The sequence below is a fragment of the Vigna umbellata genome, chromosome 8 (assembly GCF_029865625.1).
Source record: "Vigna umbellata cultivar VRB3 chromosome 8, Vumbellata_1.0, whole genome shotgun sequence".
In the NCBI taxonomy this organism is placed as follows: Eukaryota; Viridiplantae; Streptophyta; class Magnoliopsida; order Fabales; family Fabaceae; genus Vigna; species Vigna umbellata.
Window position 1 is genome coordinate 14,421,436 of NC_142172.1, and position 26,476 is coordinate 14,447,911.

The window sequence follows — 26,476 nt, forward strand, 5'->3', positions numbered from 1 at the left end:
AGATTTATATTATAGAAAATTTGTAATTTTTTTTATTTAAAAAAATTGTAATTAAGTGAATCAGTGAACCAACCTGTTTACCCACCAACCTGTAGTGGGTCGAGCCGGATTCAATTTTTTTGGCTCACTAATAAATGAGTCGGGTTTGGTTGGCTAACCCGTGATGGACCAGATAGCCTGTTTTCACAGTTTTAGTTGTGTGTCTGTTTCATTGAGTGAACCAAATACTATATATAGGAAGAGAGAGAATGGGTTGTATGCTTTAAGCAGAATGTGAGGCCAATCAATTTCTAAATGTTAAACGGATTGTGGGAACCGTTGAAGTATTAATGAATTTTAAAATCGATTGTAAATTTGTTTTTGGCCTTCATTATATTTTGAAGTTTTTTTTTTCCGAAATTTTGTATTTTAATTTTTATAAATTAATGATATTTTTAATGGATCAATTTAGTTATTCTTGCTGATGAGGATTGACTCAATCTTGTTTCTTAACTCTGACAACATATTCCAAATGACATGTTTATCGGTCACATATTGCTTACATATGAAGGTTTGTTAGTATGTAATTCTATAATGTTTGTTATAAAATTTATTTGGGAATGCTTATTAACTTTTTTGTCATCGTGAATATGATTATTTGAGTAACGTGGCCAAAATTTTACCGACAATGATCTTTTATCGACTGAAAAACATACACCGAAAAGTAGAAGTCGTCGAAATATATGTGACAATCGATCATCTTCATCTCGAAAATGATACTTTCTATTATGTATTTATTTTATTATGAATTTTTTTGTAATATTTTGACTGAAATAACATTTTATTTATATAATTAATCATTTTAGTACATATGTACCTAATTGTTCATTTATATATACTTTATTTGACAATGGAGAGAATGTGAGATTTATAACACTTTATAATTAATTAACAAACAATTATCAATATTTAATTATATATCTCTTCACATTACACAAATATCATAATTTAATTATGTCAATATAAAAGGTAGTAACGCTCATGAAATGTGTAAATATTTGCATCCTACTTGTAGAAAAAGATGACCATGTTCGTGTCTTATTTTGAAATGCAAGCAAAAAATAATAACATTACCTGCATAAAATGACATACATGAATGTGTCCTATACATATTAATCGATGTTGTATCAAAAAACGGTATGCTATGTAGTGGAAAGATAGTATAATTTGAACCATATGACAAACATACTAAGATGAAATTATATCGATTAGTACTTACATAGCCAATGTCGGGCATAGTCATCGACTTGTTCGCATTAGCGTGTAAAGAATGAAACAAACTGTTATGAAAGAAAAATGAAATAAACTGTTATGAAAGAAAAATGAAACAAACAATTAATACGCTATGAAATATACGAAAGTGTATTGCTGATTGTGACTCTACTAGCAAAGACTTCCTCAGTTCTTCGAGTCGCTCATAACTTCCCACTAATATTACGTATTCATCACGCCACTGGCCAAGTTCTTTGTAGAGATCATGTTGGATAAAGGGCTATTACTCTTCCCCCAACCCCAATGATGTAGTAATTCATTTATAGCCACAATGGCCATCAATCACGACATCAACAACATCAAGAATGTATGAGTAACAAATAGGATGAAACTGCTTTATCGTGTGTACTCTCCTTCATTGCATAAATTTTGCCTTAGATTGTTATTGTTTTATCCCATATGAAGATTCATTTGTTGAGTGCAAGAATTCTACGTGCTCAAAATATGACGACTCACTCTTTGTAGACCTTTCAGTTCGTTGAAGTTTACTCTTTTGTGCATCCTTTGTCTTAATGACCATGAATTGATAAACATATTGTACAGAGAAATTTCAATGTTTGAGTTACAAGAAAGTGAGACTTTTAGTTGTGTTACAATTAATTCGACTATGACAAAAAAAATCACTTCAATAAAGGTGGTTAAATAAAGATGACATTTTTCATTAAAACAACTAATGGGAACTCGTGTTGGCCCTATAACCACACATTTAAAAGAAAACCATTTAGTTGTCATATTTTACCAATATGTTTTCATGCTTGATTTGGTTGTGACCACCACCATCATTTTCTTTATGAAGAAGAAATAAAGAAAACTATTCTCTTTTTCACAACACATTGGCCTAAGAATTATATATCTATAACTTTTTGTTCAATTAATGCTAAAATTTGAATGAGAGATTGATGTTTGAAGGAGTTCGATTGTTATACATGTTGCACAATATTACTCAAACACAACTAAAATTACTATATATATATATATACACATATGGTTAGATACTTTATCATATATACAAGATTGTTTGCACAAAATACAACCCACTACAGAAATAAAATAGTGATTAACTTTTGTATTTATAAAGAAAAATAAAAAAAGAAAAATAAAAAAAGTAAAAGATAATGAAACGTAATGTGATAACAATAAAAAAAATTGGATGTGAAAATATGATTTGTCCATAAGATTATTATAATGTAAAGCATATATTTATTTATTGAACAACTCAAATTGTCCCCTTTCATTTTCAATTCTAACTGCCATGGCCAGTTCCCTGTCCCCATGCTCCTTCCGGAGGGAATGGAAGGTAGAAAACCAAATACTCATTTTACTGACTTTGACTAAACCAAACATTTGATAGATGAAATTGACAGTAGCAACAGCAGAGGGACAAGAGAGACCCCATGGAGTTCAATGGAGTTTGCCTTTTCAGCAACCACAAGTCATCCAAGTAGGCTAACTCCATTTTCCACATCATTACAACAATACTCATCCTTATGGCTTTCCCAATGCAAACTTCTCTCACACTATTATCACCATGTATTATATATACAACAAAAGAATCAAAGCATATGGTGCTCAGTGTCAAAACACATTGATATCAAGCAAAGAATTTTGAGGCACCCCCCACCCAAAGGACAAAAAACCTCACTTGGGGAATCATCAACTTGCTTAAAAGTTTGGAATATCCAAAAGGGTATGTATGGATTTCATCTCTTTTCAATCACCAAGCCATTCTGTTTCTTCATGCAACATAAGTCACTAGGTGTAGCATGCTTTACGAAAAGGGTAGTTTCTTGAAGTGGCCTAACTTTTAGCATTGATATGACCATGCTTGAGAAATATTCTTGTGTGCACTTTACATGTGGTGTTTTTTTCTTCCTTTTACCTTTTTTTATGATTGAAAAGCATTACTGTTCATGGTATATTTCAGTTCTATTGGGCCAATAAATGATTGTTACTGAAAATGAAAGTTGATCAGTGGCAGTTTTGGTCCTTATTGGGGGTAGGTTTCTTTTATGTTGACAAATGAATAGAACAGCTAGGTGAGAAAATAAAATAGAATGATGACTAAAGCATCTTAATTGTTTAGTAGGAACAATGAAAGTTGTATTTTAAATCTCTAAATTTGACTCTTTGCTTTCCCCCCTTTTTCTTCAATATCAAGAGCAGAAATGTGCTTCAAGAACAGAAATGTTGTGTGAAGAATTCGGTTTGAATGATGCCATAAATCTTCATGGCAAAGAGAAAGAGCTGGTTTGGATGGGTAAAAAGGCTATTCACTTCTGAGCCAAAGGGCAACAAAGTAAGGCTATTCACATTTACAAACTTAACAATTGTCTAACAATGGTGAAGTACTCATTTTGGTTAAAAATTTTCCTTGTGTACTTCAGAAGCCAAACAAGTGGGGGTGGAGTTTTGGAAGGATCAAGCAGAGACAGTATCCTACAATTACAGCTCCAAATAAGACATTGATTGAAGCAAGTGCAGAACAGAGAAAACATGCTTTAACTGTGGCTATTGCAACTGCAGCAGCTGCTGAAGCTGCAGTTGCTGCTGCACATGCTGCTGCTGAGGTTGTCAAGCTCACGGGTGCTTCTCGTTCTTACTCATATCTTTCCAAGGGAGACAGAAGTTTAGCTGCCATCAAGATCCAAAGCGCATACCGTGCACATCTTGTGAGTTTTCTCAAAACCCTCTACTTTCATCTTCTGTAATCTTCACTGAATTGTCAACATGCTTCAAAGTTTAGGTTTGTTGTTTGAAAGAGATTTATGTAGACATAAGTAAACTGATTCTAAATTGAACAAAGTCTTCTTTTCTCTTCCTTTTAGTAGCATACTCGTCTATTTTATTGGGAAGAAATAGATGAACCGAATGAAAAAGGGTAATCATGTCTGGTTTCCTGTTAGAAGTATGAGTCTAAGTTTCATATAAGGTAGAAATGACAAAGTTAAACACCACGTAAGAAGAAAAAACTCATAAATCCATTGTTTCGAGATTTTTGGTTAAAAGTTGCGTCGATCTCTTATTAGGATTAGAGTGATGTCATACGTATATAAACTCTCTCCAAAAAACCATCATTTACTTTTACTTTTTCTACAAAGAATTTGAGTTGTGAGTTTCAGTTTTGATCATTTTGATTCTCTTTAAGAAGCTGGGAATGTAACAGGCTAGGAAAGCATTAAGAGCATTGAAGGGAGTTATAAGGCTGCAAGCCATAATTCGTGGACAAGCTGTGAGACGTCGAATGTCAAACACTATACGGAATTTTCACTCCAATGCAAGAAATCAGGTGGAAATTCTGGAAAGAAGTAGCCATAAGGCTGAACATACCAAGCAAAAGAAAAAGTTAGAAGATAAGGAACTGAAGGTAAAGTTTGTGACATTTATTTTAGTAGAAGAGAAACCATGAGAAACAACCAAAAAGAATGAAGGAAATGTACCAAGAAGTTAACTGAACATTGATTTCTCTGGCTTACTTTGTGTCAGTGGTTCAATTCATTTGACTTGGTGCATATGTTAGTTAGGTGGAATAGCTTTTTCTTTTGATATCAGAGTTTCTACTAAGTTTGAACAATTCCATTTGATTAATCCACTAAAGAATTTTGGTGCAGTCTGAATGCGATAGTCAAAGAACATGGGATTGTAGCTTGCTATCTAGAGAAGACATTGAAGCTATATGGTACAGAAAACAAGAGGCCATGGTCAAAAGAGAGCGTATGAAACAGTACTCTTCTTCACAAAGGGTAACACTGATCACAGTTGAATTTTATTTTACTTTTGCCATTGATACAGTACTCTCTACACAGAATTCCAAAGCTAATAACTAAGGACTAGTTTATGCTTGCTTGATGTAACTTTCACCCCACAAACGTTATTTAAATGTTACGGAACCTCAATGTGATTTGATATTTATCTCATTGTTTAGAAAAAGTTGGAGAGAGAAAGAAAGAATTTTAAGATAAAAGAAAAGGTCAAGCCATTTGAAAAATGAACCTACCTTTTCAAACATTGCTACTAGTGACCTTTGCACATAGGAGCTTTAAGTATTTTAAGAAAAAAAAGTTGACATAAAAAACTTAGATACATAGTCAATTAATTTCATTTATCTTTCTTGTAAAAGTGGTTAGCAAAGAGTTTGTTCAAACATTCCATGAGTAATTCTTATTGTATAATATGTTTGGAATAATCAAAACCTAAATCTAGTAGAAATGACAGTTAAATACCATAAAAAAAATCTATAAAATCCATTGTCTTGAGGTGATAAGTTAAAAGTAATATTAATTTTTTATCTGGATTGAACTGATGTCGCATACATGTAATATCTCTCAAGTAAATTCTCTTGAAAATATATTCATCGACAATATCAGAGCTAATAACATAATGATGATGCATTAATCCTTTTCAGGAGAGAAAAAATCCGGAAATGGTGGAAGAATGTATGCAGAACATGAAGTTTGGAAGAGAGAGCTGTCGTACACTTGGAGAGTGGCTGCATAAAGAAACATGCGATTTGAATATGATGTATAAGCCAATAACTCTTCCTACAAACTTGATGACAGCAAAACAAGAATGGCAAGAAGGATTGAGTCCACAGATTTCAATCCCAAGGAAATCATTTTCTGTTGTAAAAAGAAGTTTAAATGGGGATGAAAATTCAATGTCAAATTCTCCAGTTTTTCCTACATACATGGCTGTCACTGAATCCAGCAAAGCAAAAATGAGGTCTGTTAGCACACCAAAGCAAAGAACAGGAATTCTTGACATATGCTCCAATCACAATGAAGGAATTTCCTTTTACTCTTCTTGTTATGGTGAAACTAGCAGCACCAATGAAAACCATGCAAGTTACCAACAAAGATGCTAAAGTGAAAATAGCCTTTTGTTATCACTGTAAGATGTAAAATCTGCTTCAATGCATCATCTGCTGAAGTCTCATCACAAGGGAAAACTAAGGTTATTTGATGTTTGGTCCTTCACATACATGTATGGAGTGCTTTGTCTGACTGTTACATTTTTTTTTTCTGGTTTTCAAGATGAGAAATTGTCACTACTTACTTACTATTGAAAATGGTGTATACATGTTTTATTTTTCATTTTTCTAGTGTTATGGTGGGATTATTTGAGATTTAAAAAATATAAGATATAAAAAATATGTTATATGAATCAACTTTATTTTATTCTTATATTAATATAATACTAAATATTTATCACATTTCAATCTTCATTTTTAATCTAAATAATAATTAAACGATTCTCTAAAAGCTAACTTGAATAAAAAAGATAGTAAAAAAATATAACAGATAAGTCAAAATTCTGTATTATTATAATAATATTTTTTTAGTATATATGTTTTGATGATAAAAAAAATATTATAATCCGATTTTTTCTTCTTCAAAATATATTAACTTTTTTGTTGTCCCCTGGATTAATTCCATATATAATTTTCATTGTGTTTAACATGGTATCAGAGCAGGTTTTCTGATCTCTTCCGGTGGTCTTTGTTGTCTGCCGACGGCCGACCGTCATGGTCGCTGGCAGCCCCTAAAAATATCCAGAATCAGAGACAAGTCTCCTAGAAACTACTGCCTCCTCTGAATGACCGGACCGAAACCACTGCCTCCTCTGAATGACCGGACCTCCCTCTCTCTGTTTAGACCTTCCAGAGCAGTCATTGCTGGCATCGAAATCTGTCCTCTTCTTGCCGCATGCTTCTGCATCTTCGGACCTCCTTCTTCTTTCTGCGTAATTTGCTGTAGAGGGTTTCGCCTCTGTATTGCTGTAGAGGGTTTCGCCTCTGTATTGCTGTAGAGGGTTTCGCCTCTGTATTGTTGTTCTTCCTTTCTTATTGTATTTGTCGCACAGATCTGCTGCGTCTCCTTCATCCACTTCTGAAGTTGAAGTGTTTATTGCCTCCTTCTCCGCTGCTCTGATAGCTACATCTTGCTGAAAAATTTTACTTCTGCATTTGAGTTTCAAGGGTGGGGTGTGGGACACTCACAATTAATCAACTAACAAAAATTGCAGGTGATATATTTCTACATTATTTGACTTTTGGAAAATTTTACAAAAGATTGAATTGATGAAATAAAATTAAATGTTGATTTAAAATTATTTTAATTAAGTTTGATATTTGAGACTTTTGAAGTTATTTTACATAGTGAACTTTGAATTTCAGATACGTATATAAAGTATATTAATAAGCCCTTCTACTTAAACGATGGTTTAAGAATTTTACCAATGAGTTTTGATAAATTAAAGTTAAATATTGATTTTGAGTGATTTTATTAATCAGATTTCATGTTTGAATTTTTTTTTAAGTTATTGTTTGTATTCAACATTGAATTTAAGATATATATATATATATATATATATATATATATATATATATATATATATGGGATTTGCTAACGCGTTCTGTTTTTCAGTTGGTACATTTTAGCAATGTGTACCGGATTTTAGTAGACAAAAATATCCTTTATATATCATGGATTCTAAGTTTTAAGGTTAAGGGTATTTTAATAATTTTCATTCTCAAAACTAAAAAAAAAAAAAAAGAAACCTAGAAACCCTTACTCACCTCTGTCATTCCTCTCAACCCTTTCTCTTTCCTCTTTCTCACTCCAATCTTTTCTCTGTCATCCCTACTGTAGTCCCAATTGAAAAAAAATCAGAAACACTTATCGTTAAACAATCTTACAAAAAAAATGATTTTATAATGAGTTTTCATCTTATAATTTGTCTTTTCTAATTTTATTCAATTTTCACAAGCATAAAGGAATTGGTAATTGACATGGAAAAAATGAGAAATACTCGTTGTTAAACAATTTCTTACAAAAAATGATTTTATAATGAGTTTTAGCATAATGACATCAAAGAAATTGGTAATTGGCCTGGAAAAATAACAAAAACACTCAGTTATTAAACAATTTCTTACAAAAAATGACTTTATAATGAGTTTTCATTTTATAATTTTTGTCGTATATAATTTTATCTAATTTTCACAAGCATAATAACATCCGAAAGAATTGGTAATTGGCCTCGAGGGTTTTTTTAGATGAAATTGAAGAGATCTTGAATGAACGTTTGCCTTGAAGGTGAATATGTCAATGACTCAACTCTTTACAAAGACAAATTTTTTAAAGACAAGTGTTTCTGATTTTTTCAATTGGGGCTACAGTAGGAATGAGGGAGAAAAGGTTGGAGTAAGAGAGATGAAAGAGAAAGGATTGAGAGGAATGACAGAGGTGAGTAAGGGTTTGGGGGGTTTCTTTTTTTTTTTTAAAGTTTTGAGAATGAAAATTATTAAAATACCCTTAACCTGCGCGTTAGCAAACCCCTATATATATATATATATATATATATATATATATATATATATATATATATATATATATATATATATAATTTATTTATAATTTAGTTTTATTTAAATTTTTTATATGTTATGATAATAACTATGATTATAATAAAAAAATTGTATCTTACAACTAAATGAGTTGAACTGGTTACACCAACATATCTAATTTATTTATAAATTTGTTTGAACCTTTAATTACCGAATCTAACATATCTTTGGATTAGATAAACATATGAGAGACCAAGTTTGAAATGATTAGGTATTTAACTAATATCTTCAATTGTCTAATCAAACATGTACGCACGTATTTCTTTTTTATTTAGCAAAAAATACATTATTTTCTTAATTTAGTCAAATTAAAAAAAAAAACATATTCACACCTGGTCAAATTTGGACAAATGCTTATTTTCCATATATTCTTCTAAAACAACACAGGAATAATATATACAAAATTTTTGAGTGAACATTTTCACCTTTTAAAGGTGCTTACGTTTCAAGTCTTTTGTAGATTTAGTACTTTTATCTGAGATTTTATTAAATATTTTTTATATAGAATAATAAGTCTTTGTTATTTAATATTTTTACATGATTTTTATTTTATGTCATCATTTTATTTATTTTTCTAAGAAATATAAGCTATGTGGACAATATTAGGTTAATATAAGATAATGAGTGATTTTTATTATTCGGACCAAAAATATATTATATAACAACATCATATTCAATCACTTTCGTATTTACACCCAGATGAGACCTAGTTTTTATTACGTTTCTTAATAGATAAAGATAAATAATCAATATATTCTATCACCTTCTTAATATAATAATTAAACCTATTTAATATAATAATTAAATGACATTAAATAAACTAAAACTATAAAAAAAAGTAAACACTTAATAGATTAAAATAAATTTAAATAAAAAAAATCTAAATCTAGGACAAGTTAAAACCTTTATCTGTGATATTATTTTAAAAAATTAGAGACCTAGAAACACGAATTTCATTATCAGAACCAGACTTCCCCCAAAAACTTGAAAGACTACCTGCTACCAAGTCCCAGTTTTTCAAGTTCATCTATGATCAAACAGATTTCTCTATAAACAATTTTAGAAGGAAAAAAAAGGGCAAGAAGAAAAACATAAAATAAGTTTAATTTAATGTAAAATCTAAAAATAAAAATTTAACAAACATATCTGATGAAAAAACCTAACTTTTTTTTCTGGTTTTACTATGGTAAAATGGCTTAGGGAAAAGTTTGTTTATTGATGTGATAATTTGGTTTGACTTGGCTTGTGAGTGAATGTGAATATTGAATTTTGGAAGGAAATAAAATAAAAGAATGGTGATGAGTATAAAAGGGTGAAAAAGATGAGATTTGAAGCAAAGGGTTTTGAAGATTTGGCAAAAGAATGGGAGAAGAAGTGAAGCTGATTGCTACCCATGAAAGCTTCCCCTGTGCAAGGATTGAGTGGGCATTAAGGATAAAGGGTGTGGAATATGAATACTTGAAAGAAGATTTGGCAAATAAGAGTCCTTTGCTTCTTCAATCTAACCCTGTTCATAAGAAAGTTCCAGTCTTTCTTCACAATGAGAAAGCAATTGCCGAATCACTTGTGATCCTTGAATACATAGATGAGACCTGGAAGAACAACCCTCTGCTACCTCTTGATCCTTATCAGAGAGCACATGCTCGCTTCTGGGCCAGGTTTATTGATGAGAAGGTACAATATCATTCAACCTTTTCATTACCCTTTTCCTTATTTCATTTCATTTCACCATATAACTTACAACGTATGAGAGTTGATTCTGAGACTGAACTGAGTTTCAATTTGTTCAAGATCTGGTCTAAATTTATAGTTTCATTTTGGTTATGGTATCTCTGAAACAGGGTGAATTTGTTCTCTGACTGTTCTTTGTTTTTGACTTTATTGAAAACTGAAGTTTTAATTTTATAAGGTTAAATGTGATGTGAAATTGTAATTTTTACAATAAATGAATGAATGAAATGGTGTAAACTGTTCAAACTTTACTCTAGAGTAGAGTATAACACATCAAAATTATACTAGTTGGTGTAGAAGAATTATATTTATTTTTTAAAAAATTTGAAGATCAAATGGTATAAAAATTTGATGAATGTTTTAAGACTTTATAAACTAAAACTAGTTTTGATGAAGACATCACATAGTTAAAGATCTGCTGTGAAAAACACAGTTTCATAGACTTTCTTGCATTTGTTTAGTGCTATGTATGTGTAATTTAGAAGTTGGAGAAAATTTGAGATTATAAATGATAGGATTTAGATTGATTGTGATGCTGAGAAGATGATGAAAAAGTGTGTGATGAAGGTAGTTTTTTTGGAAACAGTGTTTGTATGGTGTGTGGGGAGCAGCTGTGGCTGAAGGAGAAGAGAAGGAAAAGGCTGTGGAGGGTGCATTGGAGTCACTGAGATTTCTTGAAAAAGAAATTGAAGGGAAGAAGTATTTTGGAGGAGAGAAGATTGGTTATCTTGATATAGCAGCTGGATGGTTGTCTCATTGGCTCAGTGTTCTTGAAGAGCTTGGAGAGATGGAACTTCTCAATGCACAGAGATTTCCTTCTCTTCATCAATGGACTCAAAACTTCATTCAGACTTCACCTGTCAAAGATTGCATTCCATCTAGACAAAGTGTTGTTGAATATTTCAGCTTTGGCATCAACTATACTCGTTCCTTGGCATCCAATAAATCTTCTTAGTTTATAATTCGTTCATGTTGTTTGTATTGGAATTCAGTTTTTCTTTATATGGGGTTGCTTCTGTTATCATATGTAATTGTCTGTCATCAATACTTAATAAGTTTTATGTGCAGTGAGGTTTCATGTAATAATGCAATTGTTGGTGATTTACTACTGATTTCTCAAGAGAGAATCTATGTTTTCTTTAGAATTGTTTATCATCAAAGATATATAGTATTCAAATTTATTATATTTAAGTGAACAAATTTATATAAGAGATCAATACATTATATTTAATTTAAAATTTTGAGATAATATATTATATATTATATATTATATATTATTTATTTGGTTTAATATCTTTTTTTTAAGTTTCGCTTGAAAATGTCAAATTAATCTATTCTTTAAAAAATGCGTCAATTATGTCCTCACTTAATAAAATTTGCATCAATGAAATTCCTTCCGTTAAATTCATATAAACGGCGTTAACTATTTTTTTCTCTCTTCTACCTTTCTTCTATTTTTCTGTGCAATACAGGTTTTTGTCAGCAATTATTTTGAATCAAAATATTGTTTGTCACTTTCTACACAAAAATTAATGTGGCCCATTTATTTACTTAGCTTGCACATATTTATTTCTTGTAATGTCTATTGCATTGTGATAGAAATTGTTTTTATATATTTTGGTTTCAAACGGTAAAAAAATTATTTTAGGAGACGTTTCACTTAAGTTAATTTGATGCTATTAAATTTTGAAAGAAAAAATAATTTTTTAAAATAAATATAAGTTGAAGTTAGAATTCATCATTTAATTTCATATTTAAAAAATTGAATTTACATTACTAGTATGTAATGAAGACTTAAATAATTAAAATTAATTTTATTTATAATCATTAGTATTACTTTTTTTATGACTTTATTATTAAGTAATATTTTACCAACTTATTTTATGTGTAATTCAAAGTTGTTTTTATAAATATAATAAAAAATCACTCTAATAAAATAGTATAATTTTTCTCTTACACATTTTTCTTCTTCTAATACATTAAATACATGTCTAAATTAAATAAATAAATTTATTATAAGGGTATTTATCATAAATATAAAATATTGTATATTTAACATCTTTATTCATTTAAAGTTGTTATATGAATATTATAATTTTGTGCATATATCATGCTATTTCATTGAACTTCATAGGAATCCCAACAAAACACAAATGTAAAACATTTATCTTTTGTCTTAGAGCACCCATTTCAAACTAAACAGCAAGAAAAATGTTTGCAAAGCCGAAGTTATATATAAAGTTTAATTATCTATTTAAACTCAATTTTCATCATTCAACGTAATTTACCAATTCTATTTAGTGATAATATAATATATGAAAAATATAAATACAAAACAAGTTAACAAAAAACAACGTTGATCTCTTCTACACAACATCCTCTCATACAAATTTAATGGATTCATAATATTTACAAAATTTGAAAAATAAAGATGATGAGGAATAAAATATGAAAGTTAGCTAATACACGTAATCAACAATCAATTTGATCCCTCAAGTATTTCTCTGCTTCTACAGTGTAAAGTACTAGAATTACACATGTAATCCATGAAATATTCAATATCCATCAATTTCGTCACTACGTCCATTTTTTAAACATTTGAACAATGCACATGATTTCTAATATTTTTGGATCTGCTTATATAATTTCACATGTTTAAGATTGACTTCGTGAAACATTAGGGAGATGGTTTACTCAGCAGATATTAGGAAGAGACAAATGAAATGAAAAGGAAAAACTGACTTCTGCAGCTGCGATGATAAGTGAGGAAGTTAATGGCAAACATTTTAACCAAAATGGTTATCAATACTAGTTGTTTGGATCCACAAGTAACATCAGGAGAACCTACTCCAAGAGGTATATAGCCCACAAATTTGAATTCTAAATCCAAAATAAATAAAACCAAAAACAAAATGATGCATCCGGAAAGATAAAACAAATACTCTCTCATCGATCTACCTACAGAGTTATCGGGCTGCTTGACCTTGTGCATGCTCCAGAAGTTGACTAACCAATTTGTAGGTGCGCCCGTTAAGGGCCTTGGTATGGTCTATCAGTTGCTCATACCTGCAGAGGTAGTAATTAAAGATCAATGGCCATAAAAACTGACACACATGTAGATAAAAGAGTCAACATGACTGAGGCAGAAAAGTATAATACATGAAGAACCAAGAAAAGCCCTTGTCTCTCAAATTAGTGATCAATGTTAACTTACACGTTTGGATGATTAGGCTCCATGATAACGGTTCCAGTGTGAGAGTCAATTTTCGCATCAAGCTTTGAGCTACGGATGAGATTAACAATCCATCTCTCAGCCTCCTCATAATTCAGATTTAACTTCTCAGCAAGCACTCTGAAAAATATCACAAGTGAGCAACCCTATCTTATAATTTTGGTTACAGATCCCCAATATGTCATTTAGGTGCGTAACATGAAAAGTAGACCACAGGAAACCGTATATAATAAAACATAACATCATATAACAAAAAAGATATAAATTTGGGAAATACAGTCAAGACCTAGAGTAAAACCTCTCAAGGCCACAAAATAAGAGGAACAAAAGATCAATGGCAGAGCTACATTGTGTTTTCACAGGTGCAAAGTTATTGCATATTGGAAAAATTATAAAGCCAGATAGATAGCTATGACTTCTTATACTAGAAAAGTGCATACCCCATGTCAATACGTTGATGTATTCTACAGTATGTCTCAAAGATAAATAGCCTAGCATTTTCAAGGAACTCATCCCTCAGTGGTACAGTTGAAAAGTTGCTTTCTTCAACCCTTTTCCCAAGGAAGGGATCATTGAGAATTACCTGCAATTTTAAAATGAGTAAGTATAATATAATCAAGCCACATGAATACAGGTATCATGGACATATATGAAAAAAGGGAAACTGAGCAAGCCACTTGAGTTACATCATTCCTATAGTTGATATATGTTATCTAGCAAAAGAAAAAAAAACAAGCTTACTTCTTCACATTCCCTCATCTTCTTCTGTGCCCCATCAAAGTCATAGTTGACGTAAACACAAGCCAAAAACTCAGTGATGGGATCTTTATATGAATGCTGCTCTTGTTGAATAACTTTAATAAAGTCTTTGAATTGTGGCCTCCTTCTCTTGTTAACAATGAATGCTGTGGCCAAGTATCGTAAAAGGTGTGGGGCACTAGTTTGGATAGCATTTAGATACCTGAAAATTATATCATAGTTAGATGAAGCAACACCGTAAATACTAAGCCCAGAAGAGACAGCCATAAACCATCCCCAAAGAAAGGAAATAATTGATCAGTTTGACAAGGATTAACAATAAAAGTAAATCTACAGTATCCTAGGAAAGGATAGGTGTGACATACTTGTCCTGATTGAACAGATCAATTATTTGTGTTCTTCCATTGTCATGATTAAAAAAGATGAATAGACTCCAATGCATCAGCCATATTCTGCTCTGCACCTGGTTCAAAGGCGATGCAAAACTCTGCAACAAAGTTCTCGAATTTGTATTAATATAATAAGCATAACAAACAAGTACATGTATCCACTTCAAAAATCAACTGACAAAAGAGAACAACCTTTGAGTCAATGATTTCCTTCAAGCGATTGAGCTCTTCAAGAGCAATGTCCCAGTTCTGCATCAAAATTTCAGCTGCCAGCTTCCCCCACAATGCACTCAAGCTCCTCTCACTATTTGTGCACAAAGCTCTGTACTGATAAAGATAGTCAGCAGCACCAGAGTAGTTCCCACACTCAAACTGAAATTTGGCATATTGGTAAAGTGCCTCTATTTGTGCAGGACCAATCTGTTCCAACAAACACATAACTTAAGCAGTCAGCAAAACTTAAACACAACAAAATTCAAACTTCAAAACTGAAACAAATCTTTTAAGAACCACTAAATACAACAGCAAACAACTAAGAAAACAAAATGCTTAAATAAGATTAGGAAACAATCAAAGCAATCACATTACCAATATACAATCTCAATCAAAAGCTTATAAGAGAGAAATTATTAAAAAAAGTGTAGTCAGTTACCTTAAATAATTTTCTAAAGCTTAGTAGTCTAAAGAACCTTTTGGGTATCTAGTACTCCTATCCCACCATCCAAAGCTGCTAAAAATAACCTTATAATTCTTGTACAAAGACTCCAGTCCTAGTATACCAAACCCGACAACCAATAAAATCCTTCAAAAAAAATCAACACATTTTATCCAAACTCTATGTAATCAAAGGCATGTCAATTGTTATAAAAAACATATTCGACTGTTTCGCTGTATCCTCGTTAACAAGGGACAATTCTAAACCTTACTAGCATAATAACATCACTAAAAACCTTTAGAGCAACTATTATATCCTATCCTACCACTACCAGCCAAAGCTTACCTAAAGTTATCAATTTGTTCTCAACATTTCAATCCTAATCCACCAAATCCAATTCTTTTTTTCCAAACACCACTAATTAAAACGACGTTTAAAACCCAATTGCCATGCAACACTCTCATAGGAATATCTAACCATGTGAGGACTGATTATTATTTTGCTTCAAACCTGATATCGCTCATTGAGCATCTGGAGGTTATACTGCTTGTCAGCACGAAGCTCCTGCACGGCGGCAGCGTTCTGGAGGAAGGAGACGAGGGGCGCGGCGGCCTCCTCGAGGGACTTGAGGCGGGCGACAACCTCGGCTCGGCGCTCAACCATGTCATGAGGAACATCCTCGGTGTGGTAGAGACTCTTGTGGATGTCCATGGCGTAATCAACCATGTTGGTGTTGTTGAGGAGGTCGATCTTCGCCTTCAGGATGAGGTCATCGTCGTATAGCTGGCGCTCCTGCAGAAACTCCAGGAGAGGGAACACCAAATGCCTGTCGAGGTTCGGCGCCATCCGCGGGGTAAGGTCGTAATCAGCCATTTTTCTCCACACGTCCGGATTCCAAATTCTTACTTCTTCTGCTGGGGCACACGCAAATACTGATTCAAACACTGATTGATACAATACAATAAAATAATCTATTTGTGATGTGTTCCGATAAATCGGAGTGTTGAGGAAAGGAAACGTGTTTTCCGTGCAAAGGTGGTGGATGAGCGAAAACCTACCTCCTACTGCTGCTGCTGCGGCGTCGTCGTGTGGAGATAGGGCTCCGACAGAGGCAAGATGCAGAGACTCAACACTGTGTATTCGAGAATAGGGTTTAAAAGCAAGAAGACTAAACGGTATCGTTTAAGACTTTGGTAAAATGAGAGAAAAATATCTAACACTATTGCCTTATGAAAAAACAATGCATCTATCAATAACTGCGAAATACTATTGGGCTTTGGAATGTTAATATTTTGGGCTTTTAGGCTTTCTTTTTAGCCAGTTGCTCCCTCCACCACCACCGAATGCTTCCTGCACCACCCTATACCAATTTTACCCTTCTCTAAAACGGATATCAACATCCGTTTTACCTTCAACGGATGTTGACATCCGTCCATTCACAAATCCTATATTTTAATTTATTGTTTTTATTTAAAAAAAAAAAAAATCTTCAACGAATGTGGCGACATCCGTTAACGGATTGCCACATCCGTTTTAATAAAACTTTTAAAACTACTTTGATTATTATTTAAATAATAATATATAACTTAAATTAATAATAATTATTTTATTAAATAAAATAAAATTAATTCATAAATAATTAATTAATAATTTTAAATTAATTAAATAATATTTATATATTAATTTAAAATATAATAAATTAAAATCTGAAAATTTAAAAAGAAAAAACTTCCCGATTTAATAAATTTTTAAAATCTTCAACGGATGTGGCGACATCCGTTAACGGATTGCCACATCCGTTTTAATAAAACTTTTAAAACTATGATTATTATTTAATCCGTTTTAATAGAACTTTTAAAACTATGATTATTATTTAAATAATAATACATAAATTAAATTAATAATAATTATTTTATTAAATAAAATAAAATAAATTTATAATTAATTAAATAATAATTTTAAAAAAATTAAATAATATTTATATATTAATTTAAAATATAATAAAATAAAAAACTAAAAACTTTAAAAAGAAAAAAACTTCAATGCGTTTTAATAAATTTTTAAAAAGTATTTTAATTATTATTTAAAATAATTATACATAAATTAAATTAATAATAATTATTTTATTATAAAAAATAAAATTAATTTATAAATAACTAAGTAATAATTTTTAGAAAAAAGTAAATAATTAAAAAACTTAAAGAAACTAAAAACTTAAAAAAACTAAAAACTTAAAAAAGAAAACTAAACGTAACGGATGTGGCACATCCGTTGAAGATTTTTTCTTCAACGGATGTCGACATCCGTTCAAGAGAAAAGGAGGAGGTGTAGGATATTTTAGAATATGAAGGATAATTTTGGAATTTAAAAAAAGTGTGGTGGTGCAGGAAGCAATGTGTGATGGTGTAGGGAGTAACTCTCTTCTTTTTATATAAAGAATATTGCTTCTAGCACCCCATAAAGCGCTGCAGAGGATGAAGAAGAGAAAAAAAGCAAATAAAAAAGAAAAGCAAAAGCCTTCAAAGAATTTTTTCTGAAATGCATTTCATATGAAGTGTTTCCAAAAACTCTTTTCAAAAGGTATTGTAGGTGTTTTGGAAATATTTAAAAATTCTATGGCTTTCAAAATATATTTCAACTCTTTTGAAAAATTTAATTCAAAAATCTTATTCCAAAAATCTCATTCCATAAATCTTATTCCAAAAATCTCCAAAAAAAACGTAATTCATAAGTTATTTTTACAAAAATAAAATATAATTTCAAAAATGTGGGGGTGTGTAAGGAAATTATAAGTGTGCAGAAACTAAAAGCTTTATATGAAATTGGGAAATTTTTTCTTCCTTGTTTTTTTTTTTCACTTTATAGCTATATTGCATTTACTAAAATATTTTTATCTATTATTTAAATTTAAAATCTCATTTATATGGGAAGACATTGAAAACTTCCCAGATTACATATTTGGGAACATCTACATGCAGTAATGCATTCTGAATATTGTTTTGTTTTTTTGGAGTTTGTAACTATTATCTTAATCGTGATTTATAAATTAAATAATTATTTTCTTAAAATTATATTATAAAGTGGACAATCTAAAATAATAAAATTAAGAAAAATAATCTCGAAATCTAATATTTTGTTTAAAGAGATTTACTTTAGTATCACTTAAAAAAATCTTTAAAAAGAGGGGTCAAATTTATAGTGATTTTTAACTTTGTTTTTAAATGAAGCAAAATTTCCCATTACAAATTAATAATTTGAGGATGTTTGTCCAAGGTCATTTTAGGGGTGTAAAAATTAAATAAAATAAAGCCTAAATCAATATAAAATGTACATTTGTCCACTTACCTGAACTACTAACTCTAGTGATTATTGTCCAGCTATAAATAAAGGAAATATCTCACTAGCAAATTTTATTATTTTTAAAATATTTGAATAAATTAATTTTGAATTGATTTTATTTTAAATATTTTACATGGATAAAAAATAAATAAAATGTTTCGAATATTATAAAATTCAAAAGATTATTTTGATATCTAATAATTGTTAAAATTTTAATATTAATAATATTTTTAATCAATTTTAATTAATGTTTTTTTGTCAAAATTTGTCTAAGATTTTTTCATCTGATATTTATAAATAAAGAATTCAATTGATGTTGAGTTCATCTATGATAATTTAACTTATATCTATTACAGTTATGTTCACAATGTTGACAGTTGGGGTTTTAGACAATTTTTTTATTAATGTTGGTGGAAATTTTTTCTTAATTAACATTGATAAAAAGAAGTAATTCTAGTTATTATTGCTGGCCCAAAAGTTAATTAACATTAGAAAATAAATCCTAACTACAGACAAAAAATAACATCTATATTAATGATGAAAAAATTATTACATCAAGTACAAAAATATTATAACAAATATTTGGTGTGAGAATCTTATTTTTACATATAAAAAATAATACTCTTAACATGGACGGGAAGAACTCTAATTAATCAAATAAAAAATAATAATAATTTACACTCTAATTAAAATTATGAACAACAAATAGTGTGTTTTAGAAATAATATTTTAATATTAAAAGTCTAAAATATAAATACAATTTTTATAAATGAGTTTTATTATTTCAAAACATTATTTTTATAAAACTTTTTCCGTTATAGCTTTATTCTTTTTCTCTATATTTTATAACAGTTTGTTCATTTAAAACATATTATTTTTAAAACATATCGCTACGATGATTCTTGCGACGAGTTCTTCACTTTCGTCTTACTAGTTTCTTCATTAGATAAGTTGGTTTTTTTTTACATTTTCTTGGTCCGTTAGTTCTTTCTTTACATGTGGCCTTTTTTGGCTTGCATGTAGTGTTTGAGTTTTCTTTACCTGTCTATGCTAATCAATAAATCTAATGATGTGTCCAGATCGTGTTTGTGTTGTTTATAGAGATAGATAGAGTTTTATGCGTGTATGAATGTGTTTGAAGGATTTTTTTATCAGTTTAATTTGTCTTTCAGATAAGAGAAACTAATTGCGCAATTTTCATGTGATTGATATTATAATTGATAATTGTATACTTGTAAGGTGTTTTACGTGTATGAAAAAGAATTTGTGACTGGAATTGACATTAGGATTATAATTTGGTTACTTGAATTACGTGATGAAATTGAGAATGTTGTTTGATTGGTATTATAGAGAATGTTATTTGAATCATTGAATTTTGTGTTTTGGTAATCTGTGCTGGTTGTTGGACTGAAATTCCAAGGCTAGATTATCATAAATCTACAAAATTATGTTCAACAAAATTATGCAGACTTGCTAAACAAAAATATACTCACTGGGTGAAGTCAGAGAGCTATTATCTTGGTGTTTATTGGGCAATAAATACTCACTGAGTGAAACCAAAGTCAAAGAGCTCACTAACTTGATAATGAATGGGTGAGATCGGTCTCGTTAGGCGCCTTTTGTGAGAGTTTAAGTTTGTGAGTTCCAATGATAATTTCTTTGGGCAAAAATTAACAAAGTCTAACTATATTTTTCATATGCTCTCTTATGGAATATTTAATGCGTGATTTTGTATATGTTATATATAAAGGTTGTTTGATGATGTTTATCTCAATGATTAGTAGCAATCCAAAGAGGATTGGTTATGGTTTTGTTAGTGTATGCATTGACATATGGGCAGTAAGAAATGAGGTATCTTGAACTCTAATAATTATTTACACTCAAATAAAGTAGAATGAGTTATGTGATGAGAATCGCAAGAGATAAACATCATGATACCTGACACCTTCTTTAACAATATCAGTTTGACACAATATCAGTTTGACACGTGACAATTTTTATTTTATTTAAAAAAAAATAAAAAAAAATAAAAATGAAATTAATTAAAAAATATTAAAAAAATCAAAAAAACCATGAACTGACACGTGACACCTTCTTTAACGGTATTAGTACGGAACTAATGACAAAGACCTAATTGTTTTAATTTTTCGAAAATAAGACCCAATTGAGGAAAAAAATAGTGAGAACCTATTTAAGGCTTCTCAGCAAAATTAGTGATCTAAAAAAATGATGAAACCTTAATTAAAATGACATTAGTTTTTATTAAATATTTAAAAAAATATAAATTAATATCAGTTAACCAAACACTAATACAAATTATTATTTAATTTGTTTTGTGTTTGAACGAGTTTTAGTTAGCTAATTATTTTATTTGTTAGTATATAGGTGGAGGCCAGAGCGCTAACATCTATATCTTAGGAATTGTCATGTTTGAAGAAACAAGATTCACGGTATTTTTTTATTTCTTTTTACCTTTTTGTGAACCTTTTACTTGTTCTCTTGTGACTATGTGTCATCAATTTTTACATGAGTTGGTTGAAAAGGATTTTTAATAATTTTTTGTATTTTTGTCTTATTATTTTAAATGTTCTCCATTTAGTTTCACTTTTTTTTTCAAACTAAATCAATATAGTCTTCCTCTTCTTCTTTTTTTGTCAAATTAACGATAATGATGTTCCAATAACCACTCTTAACATAAATAACGAATAACACATCATTATTAAGAGTTAATTTGTTAACGAAAGTGACAAATGGCTTTAACAACAAATGTTATGCGGTGCTGTAGTTTATGAATTTAATGGAATATATTGTATCGGCTCATTTCATTTTTAAAAATGATCAAATTAAGATTACATAAACAAAATTTAAGAAATTATCATAATATTAGGATAAAAAAAATTATTTAACCACATATATTGACTACAAAATTTTTTATATTTACTAATAAAATTTTACCAACAATAATATATTCCTTGATATATAATCTGTCGTTGTAAATTAGAATTTCTATATTATAATTGTATTATAGATATTTATAGATAAACTTGTAGTCTTAATTATCAATGAATGTACTGTTTTATTGATAAAATTTATTGGAAATCATTTTATCGAAGAATTATTTGTTGTCGGTAATTCAATAATATAAATAAACTTTTGTTATTCTGGCGAATTTTTTTTTTTTTATAATTAAAGATTTTCATGTAGTGATTCAGTATCAGAATTGTTTATCTTTGCATCCTAATATCTATTTTAAATAGAGAAAAATAATTCATACAGTGAGTTATAAATTTGACGTAATGATATTTTAATTTATTATTTTTAATTGGAAAATCATGTCTTACATTAATATTTAAGATAATTAAGTTTATAATATTTTAAAATATTTTTTGTTTTTAATTAATTAATTGGATTAAAACCAACATTCACACAGAAATTGGATTAAAACTATTAAACAGGATTAGTGTAACGAATGAATGCCGGATTCTTGCAACGAGAGAAATCCAACTAAGACAAATTATTTAAGGTCAAATTGTTCTTTATTATGTGTTTTTCTTGTTTGAATATAATAACAAACACCTTCATCGTATACAATCTATGCCAAAAATTATTATATATGTAATTGCATTCCATTGACTAGAATACAATTATTACACATGTTTTACTAAAATAATATTGGGTGTCATATGTTCACATAGCGATAACCAGTTTATTATTACCAATTTGATATTTTTTATATTTTTAATTTCAAAATATACAATGAGGGATGAAGGTCGATTAAGCTATATTGTGTATTAAGAAGTTTAGCGGCCAAGCAGTGCATAGATATTGGCATAGGAGAAGACTCGTTTTAATGTGTGGTTCCACCACTTCTTTCATAATTACAATGTTGATCCTGTATAATCACGACAAATAGAATCTTGAGATTAAAAAATGAAGTAAAATTCTTTTATTTCTATTTTTTTACGAGTTAAAGGAAAAAAACTAATAAACCAAAAATTAATATTGATATCTGTTTTTATATGGACGGTTGAGAACTCTTAACTCGAATAATCTATTCGGCTTTACTTTTATCTTTTGTTTTTTGTTTTTTAAAATTGTTCAGATAATACCGGTTAAAGATACTCCAATATTTAAGTTGACATAGGATTCAAGAAAAAGAATATTAAATATTGTTATGCATGTGTACAATCATACCTTAAACCTTTATTTATGATAGTTTTTATGGGTTTTTAGTTTTAGTTTTTATTAGTTCATACTTTTATCTTGAAACTTTGTGCTGGAAACATTGAATACAAAATTATGTTGGTTTCTTGTTATTCAGGTTTGTTAAAATTGTATAAATGAATAATTTATTAAAAATAAACCTAAAATTGATGTATGTTAATGTATTAATAAACATTAGTTAACTTTGGCCCCAGCCATGACCAACATCAATTTCACCCCATTTTTACTACCCAAAATTGACGTTCAATAATACAGATCCTATTGCTCAACGGACATGGATGTCAGGTGTCTTCATGGTTGATGTCATTCAACGTCATTTTTTTATCCCGACGTCAAATTGACATCTCTAGTTAAGATGTCGAAGTTTAGTCTGACATCAAAGCTAGAAAATAAGATACATTGAAAGTCGTTTTTGTAGTTTTAAATAAATGCGAATTGGAGGAAGGTGGAAGAAGGTGGAGGGAGAAGAAAAAAATAAAAGGATTCCAAGGTACAAGATGACCAAATATAAGAGAGACTAAATTACTAATATTTTCTTTTCTCCAATGTTATATATTAAAGATATATATAATACTATAAATATCAAATAACAATTAGGTAAATGTTAAATAAGTATAGAAAGTTAAAATGATCACATTTGTGTCTTGGTAATAAGTATGAAACATAAGGACAAAAGGTATTTCTGGAATTTTCCTTGCGGCGGGAGCAACGATCGGGTGTTAGAGAGCCGGGGTAGTTTGTGGTGTAAGTTTGATGTTTATATGTGTATTAAACTGAGTTGGTGTAATTTTTGTTGTTGTGCTAATTTTAACTACTTTAATTGAGTATATTTGAGTATTTAATGATGAAATGATGAGAGGAGGTATATTTGATGATATTTTGGTATGGGGTGTGTTAGTAAGTCATTTTTGACTTGTTAGAGTTCTTAAGTTCCTTAAAAATGAGCTAGAAATTGTAGAATTCAATTTTGGTCAGGTTTTGATTAAGTTTGGATTGAAATCTTGTGATTAATCAATTTAAAATAAGTTTAAGTTGGTTTAGAAACGTTTATTTAGGTATATTTGAGTCTAGAATACAATATAGGGGTGTTAGAAGTTGGGAAATAAGCATAGGATAGGTCATGAGGGGTTGAGGGATGTAAATTCGGCATATTTAATGTTGCAGAACTATGCAGTCTCGTTGAGCGAACTCCCCGCTGAGCGAGAGGTGAATGAGTAGAACCCACTGTTTCTGTTTCCGCACAGTGAGTCTTGGTGCGCAGAGCGAGTGGGCTTTAGCTAAGCAAACAAACTTGGTGGTTGAGCGAAAATATCAGATTTTCAACTAAGTTTTTATATATTTTCTTAAAGTGTGTTCAATGTATGACATTGTTTGAATGATTGGTTTATAATAATTATTGTGAAATATGAATTGATTTATAATGTTGTATGGAAATAAAGTTATGAATATGATTATGTATGAGATGTGATAATGATGTTCAAATAATGTGTGAGGTGTGGATTTCAAGTATCATGTGAAAAAGGAATTCCAAGGAGGAATATCTTAAGTTGGTTATGTTGTGTTATGTATTGAAGTAGGGACTCCTGGATTGGGGAATGATCTTAACACTCTCAATAACCCTATTTCATGTAGAGATGAGTGATTATGTTGTGGAAAGTAGTAAAAGGTCCTAGTCTATGGTCACTAGTCAGGGCCATAGATGTTTGACGGATTAACCTTGGTGTATGACATTATTGGTGGTGGTTGAGGATGTGGTTATTGTTATTTATGAGCAAGGTTGCTCCACCATACACGGGTGCAGGTTCCCTATGAGTTTGACGTCAATGCATCTATCCGATAATAAAGGTTTCAAAGTGGAAGGAATTAGTTTATGTGTTGCTTGATTTATAATATGCATGTGTATTGTGTTTGTTCTTTTTAAATGTTTGTATAATCTTTTGATATTTTAGTTTACCCTTGCTTTTATGTTGTATGCCTTTGGGTATGTGGTCTCTCTTTTGCAATGATCACCTTATGGTGTGAGCTTAGGTGGATCTCCGGGGAGCAGGTGCTAGTTGGTAGCGGAGCTAAAATTTAGAGTAGGACGTTCCCACCTTTCCTTCTGTTTTAAAAGTTTTCTTTTGTTTCAGTGTAGGACGTATTCTTATAATATGTTTGGGTATACATATGAAGTTTTTTATTATAAATTATTTATGGATAAATGTAATAGAATTTATATGTTTTCCTTGAGTTAACTGTTGTGTAATATCAATATTTGTGATGTATCCTGTAATAGTTAAATACTAGGAAAATTTGGGATGTTACAATTTTTAATATTATTGTAAAATTTTGTAATTTTTAATTTTGATTTTAAAAGAATTGTCTAAAATATAGATGGTAATTAAAAGTAGGGGTAATAATGGAATAGAATATATGTGGAGTGGGTAAAAACGGAACAAGGAGGGATGAATGTAAAAATATATTAGGTGTCAATAATCTTGTGGTGTAAAAAGTAAATGTGAGGTGTAAGGAGCAAGTGAAATGTGTACCCATATCCGATCTATTCTTCTCAATAAACAATTTTTTATACTATTTAATTTTATTATATTTTTTATTATTATTTTTTATTTTACTCATTTTATTACTCATTCTTTTAAATTACTTCCGAAATAATATATTTTATAGTAAAATAATTTCAAATTTTCTAAAATTAAATAAATTACTCTTCTTTTTTCTTACCGAAATCCATTATAAAGAATATATGTAAGTCCTGGGTTCTGAAGTTTGGTATAATAATTTCTGTATATTTAATTTTTGTAAATATAGGTTTCTTTCCCGTCAATCCCTAAGAAATGAAATAGTTGAACTCATTTAAGTAGGCCTCATCAATTCGTCCGTGTTAGGTTGAAATAATAAAGTTCAACAACTCCATAATAATGGAAAAACTCGTACAGAACCTTTTTAAAAAATAAAATAAATTTTGGTCAACTTATATGTGATTATTTGTTTTGTAAAACCCTTAACTTTTGTAAAAGTCCTGAAAATGGCATTTTAGAAGTAATGATAGTCTAAATACATTAAGACTTAATTATTTTAATATTAAATAATTTTATTATAAATAATTTTATTTGTAAATGAGTTTCATTATTTTAAAACATGTTATCTTTAGATATTACTTTTTCTAGAGTTCTCTATTCTTTTTCTAGAAGTTCTTGATCTCAAGTCATCTATTTGATGATCAGGAGGTGCCTAGACGATCACGGCGTCAAGGTCTACAACCTTAATCGATCAATTCGTTGTTTAGAGCAAGTAAATCAAAAACCCTTTTCTTTGGTATTCTAAGGTTCTTGATCATGTACGACGTTTCTGTTTTGCATGAATCAAGACTCTCTCTTCTTTGTTTCTTGGTTCAATTGAGGTTCTAAGGTTTCTCTTTAATCGCCAATCGGTGATTT

At 29.8% G+C, this 26,476-nt stretch overlaps 3 protein-coding genes across 5 annotated transcripts; 2 read left to right on the forward strand and 1 right to left on the reverse strand.

The window, feature by feature from the left end:
- The first annotated feature begins 2,845 nt into the window (after positions 1–2,845).
- On the forward strand, positions 2,846–6,401 carry LOC124846606 (protein IQ-DOMAIN 12-like). Of its 2 annotated transcripts, none has more exons than XM_088097446.1 (6): positions 2,846–2,998; positions 3,470–3,607; positions 3,696–3,980; positions 4,475–4,675; positions 4,920–5,051; positions 5,714–6,401. In XM_088097446.1, exons 2-6 carry the CDS (start codon positions 3,539–3,541, stop codon positions 6,170–6,172), a joined length of 1,146 nt encoding a protein of 381 aa, XP_087953572.1. In that variant the 5' UTR covers positions 2,846–2,998; positions 3,470–3,538; the 3' UTR covers positions 6,173–6,401. The 2 variants fall into 2 exon arrangements, with proteins under 2 accessions (XP_087953572.1, XP_087953573.1); XM_088097447.1 differs by having other exon boundaries at positions 2,860–2,998; positions 3,475–3,607.
- Positions 6,402–9,968: 3,567 nt separating this feature from the next.
- On the forward strand, positions 9,969–11,556 carry LOC148194078 (putative glutathione S-transferase). Its single transcript, XM_088096971.1, has 2 exons — positions 9,969–10,387; positions 11,031–11,556. Exons 1-2 carry the CDS (start codon positions 10,076–10,078, stop codon positions 11,397–11,399), a joined length of 681 nt encoding a protein of 226 aa, XP_087953097.1. The 5' UTR covers positions 9,969–10,075; the 3' UTR covers positions 11,400–11,556.
- Positions 11,557–13,168: 1,612 nt separating this feature from the next.
- On the reverse strand, positions 13,169–16,691 carry EIF3E (eukaryotic translation initiation factor 3E). 2 transcript variants are annotated; one of them, XM_088097525.1, is made up of 8 exons: positions 16,538–16,691; positions 15,990–16,390; positions 15,017–15,244; positions 14,801–14,922; positions 14,418–14,637; positions 14,117–14,259; positions 13,659–13,796; positions 13,169–13,510 (listed from the first exon to the last, which is right to left on the reverse strand). In XM_088097525.1, the coding sequence occupies exons 2-8, from the start codon at positions 16,350–16,352 to the stop codon at positions 13,411–13,413; spliced, it is 1,314 nt and encodes a 437-aa protein (XP_087953651.1). In that variant the 5' UTR covers positions 16,353–16,390; positions 16,538–16,691; the 3' UTR covers positions 13,169–13,410. The 2 variants fall into 2 exon arrangements, with proteins under 2 accessions (XP_087953651.1, XP_087953652.1); XM_088097526.1 differs by having other exon boundaries at positions 15,990–16,393; positions 16,538–16,674.
- Positions 16,692–26,476: the final 9,785 nt, after the last annotated feature.

What these genes read in the sequence shown, in the direction of transcription:
- EIF3E (XM_088097525.1), bottom strand. Translation starts at nt 16,352, where the DNA reads ATGGCTGATTACGACCTTACCCCGCGGATGGCGCCGAACCTCGACAGG. An exon ending in AGGAAATCATTGACTCAAAG is followed by an intron (nt 14,923 to 15,016) that starts GTTGTTCTCTTT and finishes ACTTTGTTGCAG; the next exon opens with AGTTTTGCATCGCCTTTGAA. An exon ending in CATCAACGTATTGACATGGG is followed by an intron (nt 13,797 to 14,116) that starts GTATGCACTTTT and finishes GATATTTTTCAG; the next exon opens with AGTGCTTGCTGAGAAGTTAA.
- LOC124846606 (XM_088097446.1), top strand. Translation starts at nt 3,539, where the DNA reads ATGGCAAAGAGAAAGAGCTGGTTTGGATGGGTAAAAAGGCTATTCACT. An exon ending in CTGAGCCAAAGGGCAACAAA is followed by an intron (nt 3,608 to 3,695) that starts GTAAGGCTATTC and finishes TGTGTACTTCAG; the next exon opens with AAGCCAAACAAGTGGGGGTG. An exon ending in GCGCATACCGTGCACATCTT is followed by an intron (nt 3,981 to 4,474) that starts GTGAGTTTTCTC and finishes GGAATGTAACAG; the next exon opens with GCTAGGAAAGCATTAAGAGC.
- LOC148194078 (XM_088096971.1), top strand. Translation starts at nt 10,076, where the DNA reads ATGGGAGAAGAAGTGAAGCTGATTGCTACCCATGAAAGCTTCCCCTGT. An exon ending in CCAGGTTTATTGATGAGAAG is followed by an intron (nt 10,388 to 11,030) that starts GTACAATATCAT and finishes TTTTGGAAACAG; the next exon opens with TGTTTGTATGGTGTGTGGGG.